This window comes from Lacerta agilis, chromosome 7 (assembly GCF_009819535.1).
Source record: "Lacerta agilis isolate rLacAgi1 chromosome 7, rLacAgi1.pri, whole genome shotgun sequence".
NCBI lineage: Eukaryota > Metazoa > Chordata > Lepidosauria > Squamata > Lacertidae > Lacerta > Lacerta agilis.
Genome location: NC_046318.1, coordinates 21,609,502 through 21,634,808, shown reverse-complemented (window position 1 = coordinate 21,634,808; position 25,307 = coordinate 21,609,502). Strand labels below are relative to the sequence as shown.

Below are 25,307 nucleotides of genomic sequence, written 5' to 3'. Positions count from 1 at the left end.
CCTAAGGTCACCCAGCAAGCAGGAGTCTTTCCCTGAGTTTGTTGACGTGCATTTGGCTTTCAAAACTAGAACCTAAACTTCTTTTAACCTATATTGAAACTACACGTCTGGCATCTCTTTGCTGGCTGAATTGAGAGTTCATTTGCAGCATTAGGAAGACCACAGTCTAGTTTAAACCACAAGCTTTGGGATTAGGAAGTTGGCAGGCAGTCCAGCATTTCAAAATACACTCCCACCCTGCGAATAAACATGCAAATGCATCATCCCTAATTCTGGGGGTGGGGGGGTGGGGAAGAGGCAGGAAAGCAAAGGCAATACTGACTGGATTTTTTTCATAATTTCTTACACTTGCCTCTTAAGAGTTTTCAGTTCTGCAGTTGAAATGGAATATGAGAACTCTGGGCACGAAGATGTGTTGAAAGTTCTAAAAGATGTTTTGAATGATGGATTGCTGCGATGGGGAGATCTGCGTAAAATGTTCCATGAATTCCTAAAGTCGCTTTCGAATTTTTTTCTACCAAAATATCAGAATTACATGATTCTTTACGACCCCTCTGAATAATCCTTTTGGGGAGAAAGAGCCACCACGGGCTTACTTTTGTCGGTTTAACATTGCATTAATGCTCAATATGTGAACACTTTGCCTCTGTATCTCGAACAGTAAAGCAAAAATTGCAGAATTATTATTATTATTTTACAACACAGCCCTTCAACATACACTGTAAATGAAATGAATAAAGCTGCTATTACAGACCAAATTAAGAATTTGCTTAATATATGGCATGCAGCTGTGCACCTTGTTTTTCCTTGAAAGGTGCCTGTGTGATCAGCATTGGGAATGTGTTGCCTTTGGGGAGGCTTATCTCTTTACTCCCCACCACAAGTGGATCAGAGGTTGCCCCCCCACCCCCCGCCACCACCGCACAGCTAGTAGCCTTAGAAAAAAGGAGCCTTTTCTTTAAGGGTCCTTGTCACTCCTGGGGAAGAGAGATCCTGGTTCTGTTCAAGGTAGAGGAGAGGAGAGATGCACTGCCTTCTCAGCGAAAACCACACACCCCTTAATTATGTATTGGGGGGAAACAATGATCTAGTTTGGTCTTTGGACGAGCTGTCAGCGAAACGTCCAAAACGGAATTATTTCAATCTCTGAGCGAACGGAAAATTGCAATTGCGATTGTGAAATAATTGTACTCACGGGGGATGCCTCAAGTTGTCATTGATGGGGACCAGCTTCTTCTGCTTCCCTCCCATGTCCAGGATACGTTCCTTCCTCACGTCGAGTGCGGGACCGTGACGCTGATCGGGGCAACCACCGAAAACCCTTCTTTCCAGGTCAATTCCGCTCTTCTGAGTCGCTGCCGCGTTATTGTCCTCGAGAAGCTCTCGGTCGAGGCGGTGGAAGCTATTCTGATGCGAGCTCTCGAGTCCTTAGGGATCCAGATTCTAAGCCAAGGCGAGCAACCCGCTGGCTCTGTGAATGGCAGCGACAGCAAGGACTCCGAGTAAGTATGCTTTGCGGAGCGCAGCGTGTTAACCCACACCACCCAAGGAATCCATTGACAGCCTGCCAGAGCAGGAGTGAGAAAGGGGTTATGGAGTGGTTAGGAGGGGGTAGGAATACTTTTAAAACTCCTTTTCATAGGGGAAAAGGATGCAGTGGTAAATGGTATAAAAAACAATGCAAAGCTGTTGTCTTTCTTTCTTTCTTTCTTTCTTTCTTTTAAAAAAACCCTGCTTTCCGGATTACAACGGAGAGCATTACGCTAGCTGTTGCAATTTCTGATTTGCCTGCAGGATATATTAAAGTGCACTACAGCTGGGGATTTGGTTTGGGTTCCTGTCTCATTTGTATGCCTTCGTTCTTGTTGCTGGCTACAAGTGCATCATATAACAGCCAGATGTTAGCTGAAATATCCCTTCTCTCCTTATCTTGAATCTCTTGATCCAAAATGTAATTGAGTGCTTGTTCGACGGCAAATGAAGCGGGGGACAGAAGAATTGTTCCTGCGTAACCAGTGCTGTATGTCTTTTTTTTAAAAAATAACACACAAATTACCCATTCAAAAATACCCAACATTCCGGGGAAATAAGAGAAGTTTAGCTAAAAATATTCAAACCCTTCTGTTATGCCGTCTTCTCCGTCTCTAAACTCAAGTCTAAAAGTTCTGAAGTCTACATGTAAGAGGGAAAGGCTGCTTCAGGTTGGACATACGGTCTTTGAAGCATATGGCCCTAATCTAAGGGATCGTTAGTCATGTTTCTCCTCGCACGCCAGACAGAATTCAGTATTATGTGTCTGCTTCGCATGGTGAAAAGGGGGGAGGAAGAGCCCACACGCTGGTAAATATCTCTTGACAGATTTAGATATTGCCTCCAATCCATTGGGGGGGGGGGAAGGGATGCTTAAGTCCCATGAATCAAATCAATAGGACTTAAGTGATTTGTAAGTGACCTGTACCATGGATTTCAGTAGAACTTAAGTGTAACTAACTTTCTCTTGAAGAAAACAAGAAAAGAGCAAGAGGGACATTAAGGCCTCTCTTTTCTTCAACTTTAATGTGACTTTTTTTGCTCCAGTACATGCAAATTCCTAACTAGATTGCATAAGTTGCAAATTCCTAACTAGATTGCATAAGTTAGGGAAACGAAGGAATTCTACTTCCTTATTTAGGATGCTGGGTTTGTACAGCTGTTTATTCTCTTTGTTGCAACAGGGCATGAGCTGTGAGTGCGAAGTGTGGGTCAGAGCAACACTGCTTCTCAGGCTTCATATAATGTCACAGCTGTGCTTATGGTGACTCATTGGATGGGTCTGAGAGGCTTTCATTTCTGGGTGGAATGTAGGTAGAAGGAACAATCCCGCCTCCTCCTTCCAAGGCATTATATTTCACTAGACCCTAGGCATGCATTGAGTAAATATTTCTTCTGTCAATGGAGACCAGACTTTAGGGATCAACTTGGTGCTGTTTTTTATTTATTTATTAGAACCCGTTGGCCCACCAACTGGAGTCAGGTGTAAAATAATTTTAAAAAACAAAAAAAACTCACTTCTCCTTGAGTTAAAGTTGATGTGTTGCACTTGCATAATACTGCTAGCCGGAGGAAGTGAAAATATATTTATATGTTATCCTTGTTGGCTCTGCCAGTTGGGTAAACATGTATAAACAGAAGCGCCGAAAGGTTAGCAGGGATGGTCAAGGTCACATAATAAGCAAAAGCCAGAGCCAAGAAATGGCAAGACTTCTTATGTGCCCTTTATATGTTAGAATCAGTGAATGTGAGAAAAGCTCTGGTGGATCTGACCAGAAGCCTATCTAGTCCAGCATCCTGTTCTCATATTGACTTGTTCTCTGGTTTCCCCCAGCAAATGATGTACCCCAGCCTTCATCCCACAATTCTGCTGCAGAAATTTTTGTTTTTGCTTTATTAATTTATTAGATTTATATATTGCCCTTAATCATAAGATCTCAGGGCAGTTCACAGAATAAAATACAGGATAAAAAAGAAGTAAATAATTAAAACAATACAGCAGTCCAATCACACACACACACACACACACACACACACACACACACACCCTTCCCACAGACACTTTTAAAAGGCTGCAGAATATTAATCAGCCAAAGGCCTGGTTGAAGAGGAATGTTTTCTGCCTAAAATATATATAATGAAGGTCCCAGGTGGACCTCCCTGGGGAAAGCGTTCTACAAACGGGGAGCAACTACAGAGAAGGCCCGTTCTCGTGTTGCCACCCTCTGAACCTCACGCAGAGGAGCCACACAATGAAGGGCCTCCGATGATGAATGCAAGGTTTATATGGGGAGAGGTGGTCTTTGAGGTCTTACGGTTGTTTAAGAATTTAAAAGTCTGGTGCCTCCTTGGTGGGACCTTCATGTGGATTCGTATATGAACACAGGAGTGAAGAAAAAACTGCCTGCATGGTGGGCTAATGACATGCCTTTGCACTCTCCATAAGAACATAGGAAAAGCTCTGCTCCATCTAGTCCAGCGTCCTGTTCTGACAATGACCAACCAGGTGCCCATGGGAAGCCAGCAAGCAAGGCCCAAGTACAACAGCCCTCTCCCACTTCTGGTTCCCAGCAGCTGGTATTCAGAGGCATTCAGAGGTAGAGCATAGCTGTTAGAGCTTGTAGCCATTGAGAACATTCTCCATGAATTTGTCAAATCCTCTTGGCGGCCATTTTCTACGTCTTGTGGGAGTTGATTCCATAGTTTAACTCTGCATTGCGTGAAGGAGACTAGCAGTATCCCAGTGGAGGTTTTCTCTTGTGCACTTAGTTGTAGTTTTCCTTTACCTTTTAGGTAACATGCCACCCTGAGGTCAGCTGGTGCTAGGTCATAGGCTGTTTTTCCTGCCTGCCTGTTTATATTTTTGTCTCTAGGTATCACCGGTTACAAGGTACAAACATCAAGGCTTGGTGTCCAATTATGTCCCGTGTTAATTTGGGAGACTGGCAAAAATACGAAATAGTGTAAGATGAGAGTATGGGGGGGGATATTCAGAGGTTGGAAAGTAGGTTAGTTTCCTGACTTGCAATTGTTACCTCATGTAGGATAAATGGGCAGCCGTAGAATATGGAAGAGGAAACTTAGGTATGTTTTAATATAAGGCTGAAGTAATCAGATACTTCGTAATTACTAAGAAATTCCTCAAACCAGTAAAGAAAGAATAGTTTTTAGATTTTGATGCTTCTGCCCACCACAAAGTTGTTATTAACAATTTGTTTTTAACTTGGATTCCATGCTGGGCAACGGACAGTTTTCAAAGGTGCACATTTTTTTAATTACCATATGCAAATGATTAATAGGCATTCTCCCAGAAATATGAGGATTCTAGGATCCCTTTCAACACAGGTTATCAGGGGAAGGAGGGATGTATTGCTTAAAACACTGAGCTCTGTAAAATAGTATTGTGCTAAAGCAATTAATCAGCATTAAAAAAAAAATCTGGGGAAGTACATTCTCAGTTTTTGGTGAATGCTAATTATTCTCCTTCCTGCCCACCTAGCAGTTTGAAAGCACGTCAAAGTACAGGTAGATAAATAGGTACCGCTTCAGCAGGAAGGTAAACGGCGTTTCTGTGCGCTGCTCTGGTTCACCAGAAGTGGCTTAGTCATGCTGGCCACATGACCCAGAAGCTGTACGCCGGCTCCCTCGGCCAGTAACGCGAGATGAGCGCCGCAACCCCAGAGTCAGACACGACTGGACCTAATGGTCTGGGGTCCCTTTACCGTATTATTCTCCTAGCACCTGTTTGATCTCAGGCAAGTAAGTTCATAGTTTGTTTTGCTCCTCTAGCTGCCCAATCAAACGGGTACTATAATACTGGTTTGTTTTTTTTAGTTAAAAGAGTAATAGAATATGATCATTTAGCATTATGGTGTGTATTGGTAGTTTTCAAACATTGTTGCCAGAAACACATGGATTCCTTGCAGGCAGTAGAATCATAAATTTATTTGTAATAATAATAATAAGAATAATAATTATTATTTATTATTTGTACCCTGCCAATCTGGCTGGGTCTCCCTGGACACTCTGGGCGGCTTCCAACAAATATTAAAATACATTAGAATTGTAGAGTTGAAAGAGGCCACAAGTCCCCTGCAATGCAGGAATCTTTTGCCCAATGTGGAGCTTGAACCCACGACCCTGAGATTAAGAGTCTCATGCTCTACTGACTGAGCTGTCAGGGGCTCCTTGGAAATGGCACCCAAAGGGAGAGACTATTGCGCAGTGGCTGAGCATCTGGTTTATATAAGGTCAGAGCAGGTAGCAACGAGCATTCTTTCTTTGTCTCCCTGTGTGGTATATATGTCCAGTTTAGACATTATACCATGGGTAGGCCCGGGGGCTGGATCTGGCCCAATCGCCTTCTAAATCTGGTCCAGGAATCAGCATATTTTTACATGAGTAGATTGTGTCCTTTTATTTAAAATGCATCTCTGGGTAATTTGTGGGGCATAGGAATTCGTTCTTTTTTTCTTTCAAAATATAGTCCGGCCCCCCACAAGGTCTGAGAAGCAGTGGACCGGCCCCCTGCTGAAAAAGTTCGCTGACCCCTGCATTATACCAAAGGCAAAATTACCCAGAGCCATTAACAGTTGCGGGAGGCAGTGAAACATAGGTGTGCCTGGCGTGCTCTGGTCCATGGGGTCATGAAGAGTCGGACACGACTGAACGACTGAACAACAACAACATTAACAGTTGTACTAAGGACAAGCCTACCTATGTGCTGGTCCCTGCTTCAAAGAACATGCTTGCTGCTAGTTTTCAAATCCACTTGCAAATAGTGTGCTCCGGGTACTGACACTTTAAAAAACAAAAACATCTGGCTGCTTTGGCAGCCATTTCTCGCCTGGGGAGAACTTAATATACGTACTCCTTTTCATGTTATTTTCCATGGACTTGCTCTTGTCTGTTTTATTATACAGTGGACGCTCGGGTTGCAAACGTGATCCGTGCGGGAGGCACGTTTGCAACCCACAGCGTTCGCAACCTGCAGCGCCACATTGCGCACACGCGGGTTGCGATTCTGCGCATGCGCAAGCACCGAAACCCGGAAGTAACCCATTCCGGTACTTCTGGGTTCGGCACAGTGCACAACCCAAAAACACAAAACCTGAAGCGGCCGTAAACCAAGGTATGACTGTATGTTGGAAAACATATTTTATAGTTTCAATGCATTGGAATCCACCTTGAGAACTTGGGTTAGTGGGCCAGGTATAAAGGATACAAGTAAATTGAAGTCCCCTCTCCCTTTGTGCAGTAGCTTGCTTGAGTCACCTAAAGCTATTCTGCTTGCAGCACGCTTTTGGCAGCAGTGAGAAAAGGGTGCGTAGTCCGGCCTTCAGTTATTTGCAGCTTGGCAGCTTCCTCTGGGAGACACCCTGGTAGGAATCCCAGGAGGAATTCTGTTGGCCTGTGCCAGGTAATCCTATTATGACTGTATTCTTATATATCATGGTAGTGATCGTTCTTCACAATGCACATCTATATCCAGTTACATGTAAAGATAGTAGCCCTTAGGCCAAGAACATGTGTAGGCATGAAACGTACGTATAAAACAATGTCACAGAGTTCTGAACAATGTGCGAGATGTGCTGAACAGTTCTCTGTGGGACCAGGTCATATAAAGATAGATTGTTTAAATGGTCTCTCACAAGAAAATCTCCCAGCACATTTCTCGATAAGTAGATTTTACAGGAAGGTGAACTACAGTATAGACAGTGTTGGAAACTCAGATATATAGGCTAATTGCCAATAAGCCTAGGATATTGTCGCGACAATGGAATGTCTAGTTGCCGTTTTTGTGATGAGATATTATTATTATGGATGGGGGTGAACCATGTGCTCCTTGGAGAAAATTGTGGGATATAAATGCAATTAATAAACTCTTCTGCTTAAGAATGCTGGAGGGGCCAGCAGGATGGAGATGTCAGTCGCAAATCTGGCATCCAGAGATATCCATGTGGTTACAATTGGAACCTGTGCCAGTTACAAAACGCACCTGGCGCCTGGCTAATTTCGAACACCACCTATAGATACATTACCTATGATGTGTTTAGCTGGGAGCCTGCAGAGAAAGGTGGGCACGGAGGAGCATTTGCACATGTGTCTGTATCTGAGGTGGTGAAATCTTGTGGTTTTTAAGACCCAGTCACCCAGCCTGTGAGATGTGTGTACTTTATCCACTCCTGGAATTAAAAAAAAAAGGTTGTCCATTAACTGCTAGAAGCAGGTTGATGTTCACACACACATCCTTTCTTCTGACGATGGCTACTAGCTTTTCATTTTGCTTTTTGGATTTAATCTGTAGGGAACCTTCTTCAGCCCCGAGGGCCACATTCTCTTCTGGGAAAACCACCTGGGAGCTGAAGTGGCCAAAGTAACAAATGTAAATTTTAGCTTTGCGCAATAGCCTACTTTCTAACCACACTCGGACATCCCTCTTTATCCTCCACCCAGGCAAGAAATAAATATTCTCAGCGTTCAAGGACACATTCCAACTGAGGGAAAAACCACTCAAAGTGGCTGGGGAAAGGGGTGTGGCCTAGGGGGAGTCCCAAGGCCCCTGGAAGGGCAGATTTGGCTCCTGGGCCTGTTGTTCCACACCCCTGCTGCAAATTCCACCACCACAACGTTTCACATTCCCAAGCACCCATGTTGATATTTTGTGGATAAACGCACTTCTCTAAATGACTGGTTTGGTTATTGAAGGGTATAATTAGATCAATTCAAAACGAATCCCTTGACTTCTCTAGCTGCTTGATAACCATTTAAAGAAAACGACCGTAAATCCTTCAGTGAATGAAGTGCAGAACCTCTGGCAATCCTGGGTTTATGTCCAGTGCCAACATACTCCATAAGGAATTGCTGCCTGTTCCAGTCTCCCCACACTAATCCCCGTTGGATAAAAAGGGCAATGAGTCAATGAGCTGGAAACAGCACAGGTTGAAGTGCTGTACGTGCCGGATGCTGAAGCGTGGCAACTCCTGCCCTTGAAAAATAGGTTGGCTGTGTTTCTGTATTTGTGAAAATGTTAAGGAGATGGAACCACCATTTGGTGTAGTGGTTAGAGCAGTGCTCAGCAAGCTTTATCTTGCCTGGGCCGGATCGGTCCTATGGAGATCCCTCTGTGGGCCGGATTGCGTGTGCGTGTGAGTGCATGCGCCTGTGATTTTCAGCACCTGCATAGACTCGATTTTCAGCGCCACGGAAGTGAGTCCCCAGACCGCGCTGGGCCGGTTTAGCGCAGCGCGCGAGCGGGAAACTCGGTTTGGGGGCGGCTCATAGGCCGGTCAAATGACCTCCATGGGCCGCTTCCGGCCCATGGGCCTTAGGTTGCTGACCCCTGGGTTAGAGTGTTGGTTTAAATCTTCATTTACCCATGAAGCTCAATGGGTAATCTTCAGCCCACCTAGGGAAATTTTTAATTTTTGATGTATTGTGTTTTTTGTTGGGAGCTGCCCAGAGTGGCTGGGGCAACCCAGTTAGATTTGCGGCATATAAGTAATAAATTATTACAGTGGTACCTCGGTTTACAAACTTAGTCCGTTCCGCAAGCCCATTCTTAAACCGAGGCGCACTTTCCCTAATGAGGCCTCCCGCCGCCGGTGCCCTTCCACTGTTCGGATTCCGTTCTTAGACTGAGGTAAAATTTTCAAACCGGGACACTATTTCCGGTTTTGCAGTTTGTAAACTGAATCATTCTTAAACAGGACTGTTCTTAAACTAAGGTACCACTGTATTATTATTACCTTACATGACTGCTGTGGTGATAAAATGGAGGTAATCATGTAGTCCAACTGGAGCAACTTGGAAGAAGGGGGTGATAAAATGGATGAGTGAAAGAAACAAATGTGATAATTGCAAATGGCATCTTCTACAAAAGAAATTGAAGTGTGTGGGTTTTTCCCCTGGGGGTGTTTCTAAATCACTGGCAAGCAGTATCTTTCCAGTGCTGATAGATTCTGTAAATTGAAAGGCTATTCTCTCCTCCCTCCTTTTAATCTGACCTTTCACAGCAATGCTAACATCTCTTTCCAAAATCTGTAAATTCTGCTATATTTATGGTCAGCTTGAGGCAATTGGTTGTGGGGCCTGCAAGCATCTTTCAACACTGATCTTTGGGTTATTTTGTTATTTAAGTAAGGTAAGATGTTATGGAGAACTCAAGGCAGCTGTCGAAGGCAGCAGGTCTCTGTCTCCCCTTGAGGAAAGCAGGACATGACATCATCATGTTGCAAGTTGCTGTACAATTTTCTACTGTTCGGTTAAAGTAAATTTTGTCCTTTAACCTGCCTGATGCTTCCTGGTGTTGAGCTTGTTTCTTCTTTTTTTTTTAAAGCGTTCACATAGTTGCTCATGTTTGTGTTACTGAGTTTCACACAAGGGGATGGCCAAACCCTGATTTTGAACCCGTTGTAGTCTTGCTTTGGCTTGGGTCCAATGCAGCACCAAGGATTCCTGCTTGTGCAATGGAAACCTCCTTTCACCACAACCCCCTGAAATCTGTTTTGTGATTTCCCTTTGAGGAGGGCCACAGGGTGCATGCATGGGGAAGTCAAATTGGGCAAGCGGGAATCTTCGCATTGACAGGACACTTATTGGATTCAAGCCTTAAGATCTTTTTTTTAAGTTCCAGTTCAACATGAGCAATGCAAAAAAATGGGTTAGGTTCTATTTCAATTCAAGAAAAAGAAAAAGAAAGCAGGAAGTTGCTTTCTTTGTATGACTCCCTGATCAAATCTAAATTTAATCTTATGTAGATAAGGCTTTACAAAGTTTGTCTCTCTTGCCCATTGTCTGGCTGCAAGTACAGACAGGTTTCATACAATGGTTAAAATATCCATGGTGATTCTAACATGCTATAATGCTTAAGGCATAGTTTGTGGATTGCATACTCTGTTTAAATCCCTTGTAATATTAAAGGGACACGGGTGGTGCTGTGGTCTAAACCGCTGAGCCTCTTTAGGCTTGCCGATGTAAGGTTGGCGGTTCAAATCCCCGCGATGGGGTGAGCTCCAGTTGCTTTGTCCCAGCTCCTGCCAACCTAGCAGTTCGAAAGCATACCGGTCGGTGCAAGTAGATAAATAGGTACCACTGCAGCGGGGAAGGTAAACGGCGTTTCCATGCACTCTGGCATTCGTCACAGTTCTTTGTGCACCAGTAGCTTGTTAGTCATGCTGGCCACATAACCTGGAAACTTGTCTGCAGACAAATGCCGCCTCCCTCGGCCTAAAAAGAGATGAGTGCCGCAGTCCATGGTTGCCTTTGATTGGACTTAACCGTCCAGGGGTCCTTTACCTTTTACCTTAATATTTATCTACTGTGGCATTTAGTTAGGGATAAAGCTCATATCCATTTGGCTCTCAGTGGTCAGGGCAAAGAAATGTGGCCTTGTGGACAATAGGAAATGCACTCAGATATCACGTCTTTCATTTCAGATGCTGCGTGTGCATCGAGAGAAAAGCTGTAAACACTCTCGCCTCCCTTTGTGATGGCGATGCAAGAACTGGGTTGAATGGACTCCAGATGGCTGTTCAGGCCAGGCTAACTAAGCTCCAGCAGCAGAGTAGCACACATGGCTGTTCTGTTAACGAAATGGTCATCACAGAAGATCACGTTAAGGAGGGACTGCAGCGATCCCACATTCTGTATGATCGAGCCGGTGAGTAGCTAATAAAGAACTCCCCATGTGATGCAGTGCTATGAATGAAGCTTGGTACTCAGCTCAGCAATGAACTTTGCTTGCAACTGAAACAGCTCCCCTTCTGTAATGTTAAGGCTCCCTTGGCAGAGATGGTGCGCAACTCAGTCATACAAAGTGTTGGCCAACATGCCAACAAGGTTTTGTTTTAAAATAGGTTTCTTTCTGCCATTGAAAGGGTGAAATGCCTGTGGGCCTGGGCTCCTTCGGAGGGAAGGGTGGGATCCAAACTCAATAAATAAAATATAAATGATGCTAAACTGTATTTTAATGTCACATGAAGAAGGGACAGCAAGAAGGTTCATGCAGTCCCCACAGCCAGAACAAGGGCATATGGAGCGTCACGTTCACGGTTTACCCAAATTGGAACTTATTGTGGCTGTACAGCATGCATTGTTTCATTTAAACGATGGTTTGTTAAAGCAAGTAAAGATTGTAACCGTAAAGCTTGGTCTTGGTTTATACCATAGCTTAAATGAAGCACAGTTTGTCCTTTCCCAGACAATGCTTAACACCGATTTTTTCAAGTAAAACAAATCTCACAAAGGTGAGGGAAGAGCACATGTCAGGCATGTTCACATAATACTTAACTATCTTTTACTGTTATATCAGAACTGAGCCTATGTACGCCGTAATTGTAATCACTATGGTGGCTTTGAGCAGTCCCAAAAACCATAGTTATTGTCTTGGAAATGAGCCTAGCTTCTAGGCTTGCATACTCTCCTCTCTCCCACCAAAGATGAGAGGAAGAGTTCATGTTTGATTAACCACAGCTTGCTGTGCTGTCTGAACAAACTGTGGTTAATCTCAATTATGGTTTGTTTGAAGCATGGCAATTTAAACCATTGCTTACGAAGCTGGCTTGTTTTGTCAAACCATAGATGAGATTAACCACAGTTTAGAGTTCAGGTGTAATGTTAAGCTCTGGTTAATTGGTATCAGAAGCAAAATCTTCGGGTCTCCTCCTTGCAGCCCACACTAGAAGAGAAGAAGACATGAGCCTGGGAGGAGGCTAGGCTTGTTTCCATCACGATAAGCCATTGTGATGTCAAAATGCGGCCACTGTGGTTTAGTTGAAACCCGTTCATTTATTTATTTTTAGAATTTATACCTACCTTTGTCTTAAAGCAGGTTGCGATACGTTAGCGAAAGGAATGCAGCAGTGAAACGGCAGCAACGTTAGCAGTGCCAGTGAAACCAATAAAACAGAAAGCCAAATACATAGAATTCTAAAAATACAAAAGAGCCCAGCCTCATTTCCTCCTCCAGGGAACCGAGAGACTGCCTGAGTGAGAAGGTCTTGGCTAATAAGATAGCTGTTGCCTTCCAGAGACCATTCGCAGGGGCCCACTCATCTTCACACGCTGCTCTTCATATCCTCTGCACCTGTTCCAACAATAGGTGTGGAGAATTTGAGGAGGCCCTGCTGCTGGGAAGATGAAACTCATGAGAGGGGTTTGGCTCAGAACATACTGTGAACTTCATGCTATTATCTCAGAGGGAAGAACATTGAAAGGGGTAGGATAATGCATACCGGGTCTCCCTGGGGACCGTGTGGCGGTGGAGTAATAACCGCTTTGTCCATGGCTAAGAATAGCTTGCGGTGCTTCATATGTTGCCTCACGAGCATTTTCAGTAATGTACAGATCTATATTTTAAGAAATCATATACCGTACTTTTCTGTGTATAAGACGAGGGTATTTTCTTTAAAAAGTAACTTTAAAAATTGGGCTTGTCTTAAACAGTGGTACCTCGGGTTAAGAACTTAATTCGTTCTGGAGGGCCGTTCTTAACCTGAAACTGTTCTTAACCTGAGGTACCACTTTAGTTAATGGGGCCTCCCGCTGCCGCATGATTTCTGTTCTCATCCTGAAGTAAAGTTTTTAACCCGAGGTACTATTTCTGGGTTAGTGGAGTCTGTAACCTGAAGCATCTGTAACCTGAGGTACCACTGTACATGGGTAGTGCATTGGGGGGACGGGCAATTGGTTGCAGCCGCAATCAGGAGATTGTCAGCATTGATTGGGCGTTTGAGTGGTGGCTGCGGCAATGGCTGTTGCTTATTGGCTGCCGCTGTGGCAATTGGACGGGTGAATTGCATCTGGTGGCAGTGAATGGGCATACGATTGGTGCCTTTGGCGACGCGTGCGATCATGCAGGTGAGCGATATTCAGCAACCTCCCCCCCCCCAAAAGATTTAACAACTGTGGGCATCCCTCCCCCCCCCCCAGAAAAAGCTGAACAACTCTGGGCATTTCCCCCCAAAACAGCTTAACAACTCTTGGTAAGCTCCCCCCATTTTCTTTAATTTGGAGTCCCCAAAATAGGGGACATCTTATACATGGGGGCATGTTATACACGGAAGAATATGGTAATGCAAAGATTTTGGCTGTGTGTTACACACTTCCGCTTCCATGGTATTGGGATTCTCCCTGCAAAAGAAATATATATTTTTGTTTTGTTTTACTGGGAAACCTCTTAAGTGCCAGTTTGTACAACTATAAAACAATGAAGAGGGTGGTGATACAATGACTACTGCAATTGACACAAGATAATAGTTTGATCAAGGACATTGTCCTCTTTCTATGTTCTTCCCGGTGGAAACATGCAGATGGGGACATATTTAAGTCATTTGCATACGGTCTTCTCTTGTACATTATTTACTTACTACAAAGCTTGATGACTAAGCTCTTTAGCGACGAAATGTCGGATTACCGGAACGACGTTCTAGCACTCAACCACTGGTATATCACAAGTGCCCCTTTAGTACTGCGTTTGCAATTGTTCAAGAAAAAAGTCTATTTTGGAAAGAGAAGAAATGAGCACTGATAACATTACAAGTGAACTCTTTATTTACTGCGTTTGCTACTGTTTAAGATAAAACCTATTTGGGAAAGAAACTACTTGTGTCATTTTTATGGACGTTTATTGTTTGTTTACAGATAATTGCCTTGGTGATATTATCTTGCGTCAATTGTGGTTTGTACAACTAGCAGACTCAATTGATAAGGATTTTCCTGGATGGGGCCATGTCAAGCTGAGTGGGTTGGGGTGTTGCATGTCTGAATGCTTCCCATCTGGGTGAGATGTCTATGCATTGAAATGGATAATATTGGGGAGAAGGGATCAACTGACCTCCTGCTATTTTGCTTTGTACAGAGAATTTTTGGCACTGGGGTACATTCAGATATGTAGCAGGGACACAGCTGCAGCTGATAACATCATTCTGATTCTGTTGGTTTGCAGACTTTGGGCCTCATTACATAATCTTGATACCATTTTCAGCAAAAGGGATGAAGGACAGACACAGGATTCTAAAACAGCAGCGTTTACCACTCTAGGCTTCAGTTACGTCCCATCATTATTGTTAAAGCAGAAATAAACCTGACACAATATATGGATATTTATATCAAAATTGGTTTTATTGTATGATGTGAACTCTTTAAAGAGCCACAGTAGTGTTCTTTAAACTCTGACCTTCAGAAGTGGAGGAGATCCCCAACATGGGCTGTAGTCCACCATGATTTGTGGACTGGTGCTTCATATTTACTAAAATCTCTCAGTTATATTGAATACTTTGCTGTTGGCAGGATGTATTAGAGTTTTCATGGCTTTTTTCTTCAAAAAAACATAGTATCATTTAAATGCAACCTCTGCCACTCCTCAGTATTGACATTCACATCAATACTTAGTTGAAATTTTCAATTATTTGATTTATTTTTGGCACTCCTTTTTATTTTTTTTTATTTTTTATAAGATTTTATTATTTTCCAATAAAAGAAAAGGAGAACAAAATACAACATCAACACATAACATAAACATCAATAAAAACACAATAAACATTAAACATAATCAACAATAAACATAGTCAACATTCAAAACAATAACAACAATAAAAACATAAAAATAACATATACAAACCTTAACCAATATCTTTCTTTGAATATTTCTTGTTTCTAACTTCTCTGTTTGGGGACTTCCCCCGTTCCCTCCACTGTCTTCAAAAAACATATACTTCTTCAAGGTAGCTTTATATATTGTTCAATTCACTTTTACCCAAATTTTAATATACTTAGCTTTTACTTAGTCAAATATCTCAATAACTATGTATCTTATCTTAACAACCTATCTTAACATATTTTGACACATACATCTTTCACATAACAACAATTCCTCTTACCATTCATATCTAACACATATCTACCAAAGCCGATGTTCTGTTTAATTCTGCTCAAATATTCAGTTTAACTGATTTAACTAAATAGTCTTTAAATTTTTTCCACTCCTGCGACGCCTTCCCCTCCCTCTGGTCCCGGACTCTGACGGTCAGTTCTGCGAGTTCCATGTATTCCATCATCTTCATCTGCCATTCCTCCACCGTTGGTATCTCTTCACCTTTCCATGTTCTCGCCAATAAAATTCTAGCTGCTGTTGTGGCATACATGAAAAACACTCTATCCTGACTGGGTATCTCTTCATTGGTTATGCTCAGGAGAAATGCCTCTGGTTTCTTACAAAAGGTAACTTTCATTACCTTCTTAAGCTCATTGTAAATCTTATCCCAGAAAGCACTTACCGCTGGGCACAACCACCACATATGAAAAAAGGTACCTTTCGCATGTTTACATTTCCAACATACATCTGACATTTTGGTATTCATCTTAGCAATCTTAACTGGTGTCAAGTACCATCTATAAACCATTTTCATTATGTTTTCTCTTAAACCATGACAAGCAGTAAATTTGATACCTTTTTGCCACAATCTCTCCCAGTCATCCATCATAATATTATGTCCTACATCTTTTGCCCAATCTATCATTGAGGATTTAACCAGTTCATCTTTTGTATGCCACTCTAGCAGAAGGTTATACATTTTGGAAAGGTTTTTGAAGTTCGATTCTATCAGTTCTGTTTCCAGTTTTGATTTTTCTACTTGAAAACCAACTTTTTTGTCCATTTTAAATGTTTCATAAACCTGATAATAGTGCAGCCAGTCGGGGACCTGACTTTTTACTTGATCATAACTTTTTAGCTTAAAGGAGTCCCCTTCCTGCTGCAATATGTCCATATATCTTAACCAGTTTGCAGACATATTCGGTTTCTTATATGCCTTGGCCTCCACTGGAGAGATCCATCTAGGAGTCTTTCTCTCTAACAAGTCTTTGTATCTAGTCCAAACCTGATATAGGGATTTTCTCACAATATGAGACTTAAAAGTTCTGTGGATTTTAACCTTGTCATACCAAAGGTATGCATGCCAACCAAACATATTATCATGTCCCTCCAAGTCCAACACATCAACGTTCTCTAGTTTAAACCAATCCTTTAACCAGCAAAAGGCCGCAGCTTCAAAATAAAGCCTTAAGTCCGGCAGGGCAAAGCCTCCTCTGTCTTTAGAGTCTGTTAAAATCTTGAATTTTATTCTTGGCTTTTTGCCCTGCCATATAAATTTCGATAGGTCCTTTTGCCATTTTTTAAAACAGTCTAGTTTGTCCAAAATTGGTATGGCTTGGAATAAGAACAGCATCCTTGGTAGGACATTCATTTTAACCACTGCTATTCTTCCCATTAACGACAATTTAAGTCTTGTCCAGATCTCCATATCTTTTTTTATCTCCATCCACAATTTTTCATAATTATCCTTATACAGGTTCAAGTTCTTGTTTGTGAGATTGATACCTAGGTATTTTACAGATTTGACAAAATTGAGGCCTGTGGCTTCTTGAATTCTTTGGATCTGTTCTGCACTCAGATTTTTACCTAAAACTTTGGTTTTCTGCTTATTTAATTTAAAGCCAGCTACAAGTCCGAATTGTTCAATTAATTCCAAGGCTCTGGGGACACTGCCTTCTGGTTCTTGCAGGGATAGCATCAAATCGTCCGCGAAGGCACGTAATTTGTATTCCTTCTCTCCCACTTTAATTCCTTTTGTCTGTTTATCTTTCCGAATCATATTCAGAAGGACTTCCAGGACCGTAATAAAAAGTAAAGGGGAGATAGGGCACCCTTGTCTTGTTCCTTTCTCTACTTCAATCTCCTCCGATATCACACTGTTTACAATAACTTTTGCTCTTTGTTCTGTGTAAATGGCCTTAATGCCATTTAAGAATTTTTCTCCAACTCCCATCTTTTCCAAATTCTTTTTCATAAATGTCCAGGATACTTTGTCAAAAGCTTTCTCTGCATCCACAAACAATAGTGCTGCATCTGTGTTTATGTCTCTCTCCAGTTTTTCTAAAATGTCCACAATAATTCTCGTGTTATTGCTTATTTGTCTTCCTGGTAAGAAACCTGCTTGGTCTCTATGTATATGATCTTTCAACACTCTTTTCAACCTTGTAGCCAAAACATTTGCAAAGATTTTATAATCCACATTCAAAAGGGATATTGGACGATAGTTTTTCATTAGAGTCTTATCAGTATCTGGTTTTAAGATCAGTGTGATAAAGGCTTCTTTCCACGTCTCTGGTGCCCTATCTCCTTCTAGTATTCTATTGCAAATTTCTCTTAACGGCTGTGATAGCCAGTCTTTCAATATCTTGTAATATTTTGCTGTTAATCCATCCGGTCCTGGAGTTTTGGCACTCCTTTTTAAGGAAATGAATTTTGCAATTTGCTTATGTCAGAGCACCTGCATATAACTGCATGCGAGGATCCCTAATTTGATACCAGCTCTTGCTAAATTTGTGACTTGGCACCATGACGTGTCACAAACGCTGGCCGTTTCTGTCTGTCTTTGCGGCGGAGATCGGAATTGGAGATTGTGCTTTGAGGATTAGGCTTGTCTCCTTGCATTTAACTAGTTACGTGCTAGCATTTAAATAGTCTTTGAATGAATGCTCTTCACGTATTCTCAACTCTGAGCTTCGTTCTGTTGCCGGAAGTGGCATTTTTATCCATTTCTTGACCAGTAAAATATGTTTGCTTAGTGATACAACGCAAACTATTTATAAAACATTTTGATGAGAGAAGGTTGTTTTCTAAACTTTATACAAAATATGACTTGTGACGGTGATTGCGGAGAGGATGGCAAGAAAAGTACAACGAAAGCTGCAATCTTTCTCTCCCTAGTTGTTAACCATGATAATTATTATTCCAGCTTCTGCCCATCATAAACAATGATGCACAAACTTATAGGATTTGGCCAATGGACTGTCTTGCAGTGGCTGAGAGCAGACGTTAGCTTATGTGGTGTTTGGTCTCATTTCCAAGTTATACTTGGGTATAGTCCTTGCTGGCATGAAGATACAGTCACTCCTCATATTAGCATGGGTTCATATGTGTACTTTTAGGAGTTTAAGATAAATACAGAAGACTTCACAAGTGAAGTGAAGTGAAGTGAAGTACCGCACTTACCTGAACATATTGGCACAATGCGAGCCAGTGTGGTGTAGTGGTTAAGAGCGGTAGACTTGTAATCCGGGGAACCGGGTTCGCGTCTCCGCTCCTCCACATGCAGCTGCTGGGTGACCTTGGGCTAGTCACACTTCTTTGAAGTCTCTCAGCCCCAGTCACCTCACAGAGTGTTTGTTGTGGGGGAGGAAGGGAAAGGAGAATGTTAGCCACTTTGAGACTCCTTCGGGTAGTGATAAAGCAGGATATCAAATCCAAACTTCTTCTAATCCCTATCCTTGGAGAACTCACTTTTTACATCCATTCATTGTGAGTGTTTTCTACTACTCTTATCCTTCTTTTTGCTTCCTGGTTTTTAAACGATTACCAGGCCATGAAGTAGCCTGTCCTTTTGTCCCACTACAGCTAAGTTTATTTAGGGTTCATTGGTGAGGGACTTTTATCAAAATCGTTTTGAAGTCCCAGGTACATTTCCTTCATAAATAAATATCCTCGTCACAATATGGATCACACATGTTAATCACTGGCAGCTAAGCTTTAGATACGACTTCCTTTTAGGCCAGAAGTGGCTATGTGTGGCTGTTTGAACTTGGTACCTTCCTCCTCATAATACCAGGCTCCCAGATTATAAAATAAAATAAAATACAACAAATGTAGTGTGCAATGAACACTCAAGGAACTGGAAATGTGGAATGCAAATAGAAGCCCGGTGCTGTACAATATTTCTAATTTCCTGGTTCATGGAGAAGCTATTTTAAATGTCCCCAGAAAGCTGCCCATAGAAATCAATGGAGAGATCCAATATTTTAATATAGCTGGGCTTGCCGATCTGTCTTCTCCACCCACCTCTGCTGAAATGTAAAGGAAACCCCATCCCTCCAGCACACACCCCAACAAATAACTCAACAAGTACGGAGCATGCTCAATGAATATTCCAAGTGGCTTAGAAACACCGCATGAAAGAATACCAGCTGGGGGAGAAGAAGGGGGGGACAGGTCACACTGCCTTTCTCAACATTTAAAGGCCATCTTGGTTTTAAGAGACCAAGCGACGCCATTCCCAGGACTGCGATGAGACTCCCAGCTGCTTGGTTTATTGCCGCCTGCTCGAGTTGAAAGCCTGAATGCTGTGACAGAGCACAGACACGCTGTTTATATTGGCCAGATAACGATGGCATACCAGTGGGCTTTTTGTGTGGAGCGCTATTAAAAATAGCTGTCTGCTGGCGTAGAAAGAGACCACCCTAGAGACCTGCGGATAGGGAAATCCCACTTCAGAGGGATTGATTAGCCTTTGCTAATGAAGTTACAAGTGGTTCCACCTTTAAATTCTAAGGCAGGAGGGTGCAGATCCAGTTACTGTTATGCGTTGCTTCTAGTCTATATAACAAAACAACTGATAATCATTCCATGCATCGGGCAGCAGTTTGGGGCTGTGTGGAAAGTGCATAGCGGTACAACACACTGTTGTATTGAATAATGCGGCTTACTTGTTTATATTTGTGTTTAAAGACACATCCAGTGCTTTGTGATAAAGATGTACATCTGAATGAAGAGGAAATGCTCATTTTGAAACATGCTGTTTGTTTCTGAAATGATTACAATTGCTCGTGAAACCTACAAAGACTTAGAGAATGAACAAATCAGACCTCGATCAGACCAAGGGTCTGTCTTGCTCTGTAGTCTTATCCCCCTCTTACAAACAGGGCTTGCTCCGGGCATTTGGTAATTGGAAACTTCCTGATTTTGGACTTGGAGGCTGCATGTAGGTGTCAAAGCTAGTGGCTATTGAGATAGATCTGTACGCTGTGAATTTAAATAATCGTTTCAAAAGCCATCTAAGCTAGTGGTCATCAATGCTGCTTATAGCAATTAATTCAAAGTATTAACTGGACCCTATTGTCCGTATTCCCTTTCGCCTGTCTTGAATGTTATTTTTCCTGGCAATTTATATACTGTTTCATTACAGTATTTTCTAAGTGGTGTACAAGTACTCAGTTTGTTTTTTTAAAGGATAAAAACCAGATAAATTGTTTGTTTGTTTATATCCTACCTTTTTCTTCCAAGGAGCTCAAAACCATGTACTGCCAGTCAGTTGCACTGAATGACCAAGTTTGTTGTGGAGGGTGTGATTTTTATCTATTTATTTATTTTTCTGAATAGGGGAAGAGCATTACAACTGCATCTCTGCCCTCCATAAATCTATGCGAGGCTCCGATGAGAATGCCTCTCTTTACTGGCTTGCCCGAATGCTGGAAGGCGGTGAGGATCCGCTCTACGTAGCAAGAAGGTTGGTGAGGTTTGCAAGTGAAGACATAGGTGAGTTACTTAAAGCGGACTAGTTTTATTGTCTTACTTGCTTTTTAGATAAAGCTGTGTGGAGCTATGTTTTCAGAGACGATGGGAGTTGTGGCCCACTGGTTCCCCAGCCCTGCTGTAAAAGAGTTCATTTTAGTAAGCCCTTGGGAGAGGGTGGCAAGGAACAGAATCAACTCTCACTTACTTGACATTGGAAGGTCCTTCTAGCCATGGCTGGGCAAGCCTCTGCTGACTGGCTTGTAAGCAAGGTTTGGGAGGTCCTACCTCTACAGTGAACCCCTAATTGAGTGCATTCACCTCTTCCTCACTGCTGTCACTACTTGCTCGCTCTCTTGGCCCCAAACTGTGTAGCTATCCAGGCATAGAGGGCACAGACAGTTTTGCTTCTTCTTGCCTAGCTGTCCATACTCACTTGCTTGGAGGGCACAAGTGAACAGATAGCAACAGAGAGGGTCCAGTGGGTTCCAAGAGTTTGTAATGGGTCCTCTCCCAACAGCGCCAACCCCCTGACAACAGCCCTGACATGACAGTTGGTTTAAGGAATAAGATGGGCACTGTATGGAGTATTACATAGCTAACCGTGATGGGCTTTCTTAAATATAATTTTTGGTTGTAGGATTGGCTGATCCCTTGGCGTTAACCCAAGCGGTGGCTGCTTACCAAGGCTGCCACTTCATTGGAATGCCAGAGTGTGAGGTAAGTTGGTATAAATTTACTTCTATAATTGTCAGCATTTCAACCACTAAATGTTGCCTGTGAATCCTGGAACACATGCTCCCTGCTTTGCAGGCCTTTTCCCACCTGGCCTGGGAGGGAGGGACACTGACTGACTCCAGCTGCAAAAGCTGACACCGCTGAACAGAGACTTAGGCTGGGGTATTGTTTAGCGGAAGCTGTTACTCTTGTTGATTTTAATCTTCTGTATCTTTATTTTAGATCTTGTGATTTATGTGAAAATTGCTCAGTTTGGTTGTGTATTTTTTAATGTTGCATTTATTGTTTATTACTACTTTTGTCAGGGACATGGGTGGCGCTGTGGTCTAAACCACAGAGGCTAGGGCTTGCCGATCAGAAGGTCGGCGGTTCGAATCCCCGCGACGGGGTGAGCTCCCGTTGCTCAGTCCCAGCTCCTGCCAACCTAGCAGTTCGAAAGCACGTCAAAGTGCAAGTAGATAAATAGGTACCGCTCCAGCGGGAAGGTAAACAGCATTTCTGTGCGCTGCTCTGGTTCACCAGAGGTGGTTTAGTCATGCTGGCCACATGACCCGGAATCTGTCTGTGGACAAATGCTGGCTCCCTTGGCCTATAGAGCGAGATGAGCACCACAACCCCAGAGTCGTCTGCGACTGGACCTAATGGTCAGGGGTACCTTTACCTTTACCTTTACTACGTTTGTCATGTTGCAGTTATGTGCTTTTTATGTTGCAAGCCACCTCTAGCATAGTTTGAACTGAAAAGGAGGGATACAAATAAAAGTATATATGCATATATATTACTCTCACCTGCCACTTTCAGTTTCTTCTGTTTTATCAGTCTGGTTGTAATTAGGCATTGGCTACCGACTAGTTAATAAAACCTCTGTCGAGGTTGCTGCAGAGCTATGGGCCAACTTTAGGGTTTTCCTATTCGCTGAATATATAAAAACCCAAAACAACCTGGAACCAGCAGACTTTAAAAGATCACCTCATTCTTTATATCACAGCTCAGTCTTTGCGATCCACCACAGAAGCAAGTCTGATGGATACCTGCCAGTGTCAGATTGTCCTCTACAAGAAATTGTGCATTTTGTGTAGTGGGCTTATGCTACTCTCTAGCTAATGAAATCAGTTTAGCATCATCTGTAATGAGTTCTAAATCTGTTTATCTCAGAAAGCCTTACAAAAACACTTCACCGTGTTTATAGCTTCTCTTGTCACATGACCCATTTTGTACTCCAGTTTCTTCAACGTGTTTTGATCTTTGTTTTTGTTGGCCATGTTGTTCTGGGTTTAATTTGAGATTTTTGTAGACACACATACCTTTTGGAAAAAGTGTAACACCACTTTTTTGGAGTAATGCCATAAAATTATATATCAGTGGAAAGATAATTTAATGAAGAATGTAATGCAACAAAGGTTGTTCAGTTATCTGTAAACTATCAAACATTATAGCCAGATAACCAGAAAAAAGGAAGCACAACTTGCTTAGGTTGAGATGCAGTAGCTTTCCTTCATTGAATGTAGCCATTGAGCATGAGTGTTTGGAGAGCCAATCAGGTGTTATGAGCCATCAAACCTCAGAAAGACACTTTCCCCCAAAAGGTTTCCACAATTTTGACGACTAGTGTACATTTGTATGAGTGTGTGGTTTAGAAATGAGTGAATAAAATTAAAACGAATTTTCAATTCATCTGAAGAGCTTACCGTTTCAGTATCACCGTGTTCACGTGGACCCATTGTCAACTACACACTGTGAGTGACACTGTAAACCTGGATGTGGGAAAACTTGGGCCTTGCTGAACTTCACTCTGGGAAACAGGGTGTCAGACTAGCAGAGGCCAATTCAACAGGAGTCTTCTTATATATTATGTTCTTCTCTTTATTAGAAAAGATACCTGGCGGCCTCAGTAGCAAGCCTTCTGAAACTACATCGGATTATTTCAGTCTCTGTTTGTCAGGAAACCCCCCTCTCCGCTCTCGGTGGGGTCGCGGGAGGGCTTGAGGTATAGGGAACCTCCCGTGCATTTCACAAGCAGCTCCTCCTCCTCCTCCTCCTCCTCCGGACGCTACCATTCCCCCGGTGGGGAAGGGGAGGCGGAAGCAGGAAGGCGGTACAGGGGCTCTGACAAGATTGCAGAGCCTCAGCATCACGAGGTTGTTGAGGAACAGGGTCAGGTTCCCACGCTCCGAAGGGGACAACAGGAAGGACGTGTTAGGGGGAGGCGGGGGTTCAGAATCCCGCGTTTTCTTTGCTGGAAAAAGAACCGGAAAGGGTCATTCCTGGACTCTGATGAGTGAGGGGATGGATGTTGAACTTTTGCTCCACTGTAAATAATCTGCACAATAAAGAACTTAGCTTAGAAGTCCTGCGTTTGGCTGATTCTTCATGAGCAACCACTGAAAGCCATTACACTATTTTTCTATTTTCTCTTTCGTTGTACAGGTCTTACTAGCGCAATGCGTGGTCTATTTTGCCAGAGCACCAAAGTCTATAGAAGTGTATGGCGCTTACAACAACGTCAAGGCGTGTCTGAGAAACCACCAGGGACCTCTTCCACCTGTTCCTTTGCACTTGAGGAATGCGCCAACCAGGCTCATGAAAGACATAGGCTATGGCAAAGGTTATAAATATAACCCAATGTATAAGGAACCTGTGGAGCAGGAATACCTGCCTAAAGAACTGAAAGGGGTTGATTTTTTTACACAACAAAGAATGTGATGACTCTACATGCAATGTGGTGGCCAACTTTCTCCACACACACACACTTAAGTTTAATTCTGCAATATTTTCTGTTTTAACCTTGCCATGTTATCCGGGCACAGAATTATGGTTTTGTGAGGTAAAATATATCAGAAGTTATGGACTTTGTGTACAAAATGGATGTCTACAATCTGGTCTACAGTTGTCCGTATTTTAAGATCAACTGAAATCATTGTACATGAGAAAGCATATCTAGGTCAGGCAATGGTCATTATTTTTTAAAAGAAAACATTTGGGACACAATCTAGCCTAGGTTAGGCACTTGTTCTATACTGAATGCTCCCAATTAAATCCCCGGGACTTAAAAATGCCGCGGGCTTGCTCGAAACTGAAAAAAGACTAGGTTAAAAGAATAAAAATTCTGCATTTGCACCTTGAGATAGAAAAAGTAATATGATGGGAATTTAACACACTTGTCAGATTATTTTTGATACTGTGAATTTTTGTAAATAAAGGTTGATTTAAAACTTACTTAGTGTCTGCTTTGTTGAAAGTCAAGATCGGTTTGTGGTGGTGTGGGTTCTTAACACTATTTTAGCTATTCTGCTTCCCACTTACACCTCTTGCCTCTGAGCGAGTGCCATTCTGTTGCCAGCCGAAACTCCACATGAGGTTGGGGAGAATTAATTTTCCATAGCTATATGGATGCTTGGCAGATTTCAGTCTCGTACACCTGTTGGGTTGGGTTGCTGTGTCCGTGTTATGTGGTTTACATTAGTAATTCCCAGACTCGATGGTGAAGCCCAAAGCATTCATGTGGAAGGTACAGGAGGCTGCCCATTCTCTCTCTGCATGATTTACTGCTCTGTCTTGGCTTCTTTCCAGCCAGAATCTGCTTTTGGGGAGAAAGGAGGGAAAGGTTAGGAAAAACTCTTCCCGTGTCTTTGCATTGGAGAGTATATTTTTGATGCAGCAGAAGAATCATGTCCTGGGATGGGGGCTGCTC

At 42.6% G+C, this 25,307-nt stretch overlaps 1 protein-coding gene across 1 annotated transcript in view; it reads left to right on the top strand.

Moving 5' to 3' along the window:
• WRNIP1 (WRN helicase interacting protein 1) overlaps positions 1–24,668 on the top strand; it is a 39,427-nt gene extending 14,759 nt beyond the window's left edge. Inside the window, exons 3-7 of the mRNA XM_033154461.1 lie at positions 1,258–1,502; positions 10,968–11,191; positions 20,747–20,902; positions 21,519–21,598; positions 24,044–24,668. Of these exons, the coding sequence (XP_033010352.1) occupies positions 1,258–1,502; positions 10,968–11,191; positions 20,747–20,902; positions 21,519–21,598; positions 24,044–24,319 (981 nt within the window). The 3' untranslated portion in view covers positions 24,320–24,668. The remainder of the gene's footprint in view (positions 1–1,257; positions 1,503–10,967; positions 11,192–20,746; positions 20,903–21,518; positions 21,599–24,043) is intronic.
• Positions 24,669–25,307: the final 639 nt, after the last annotated feature.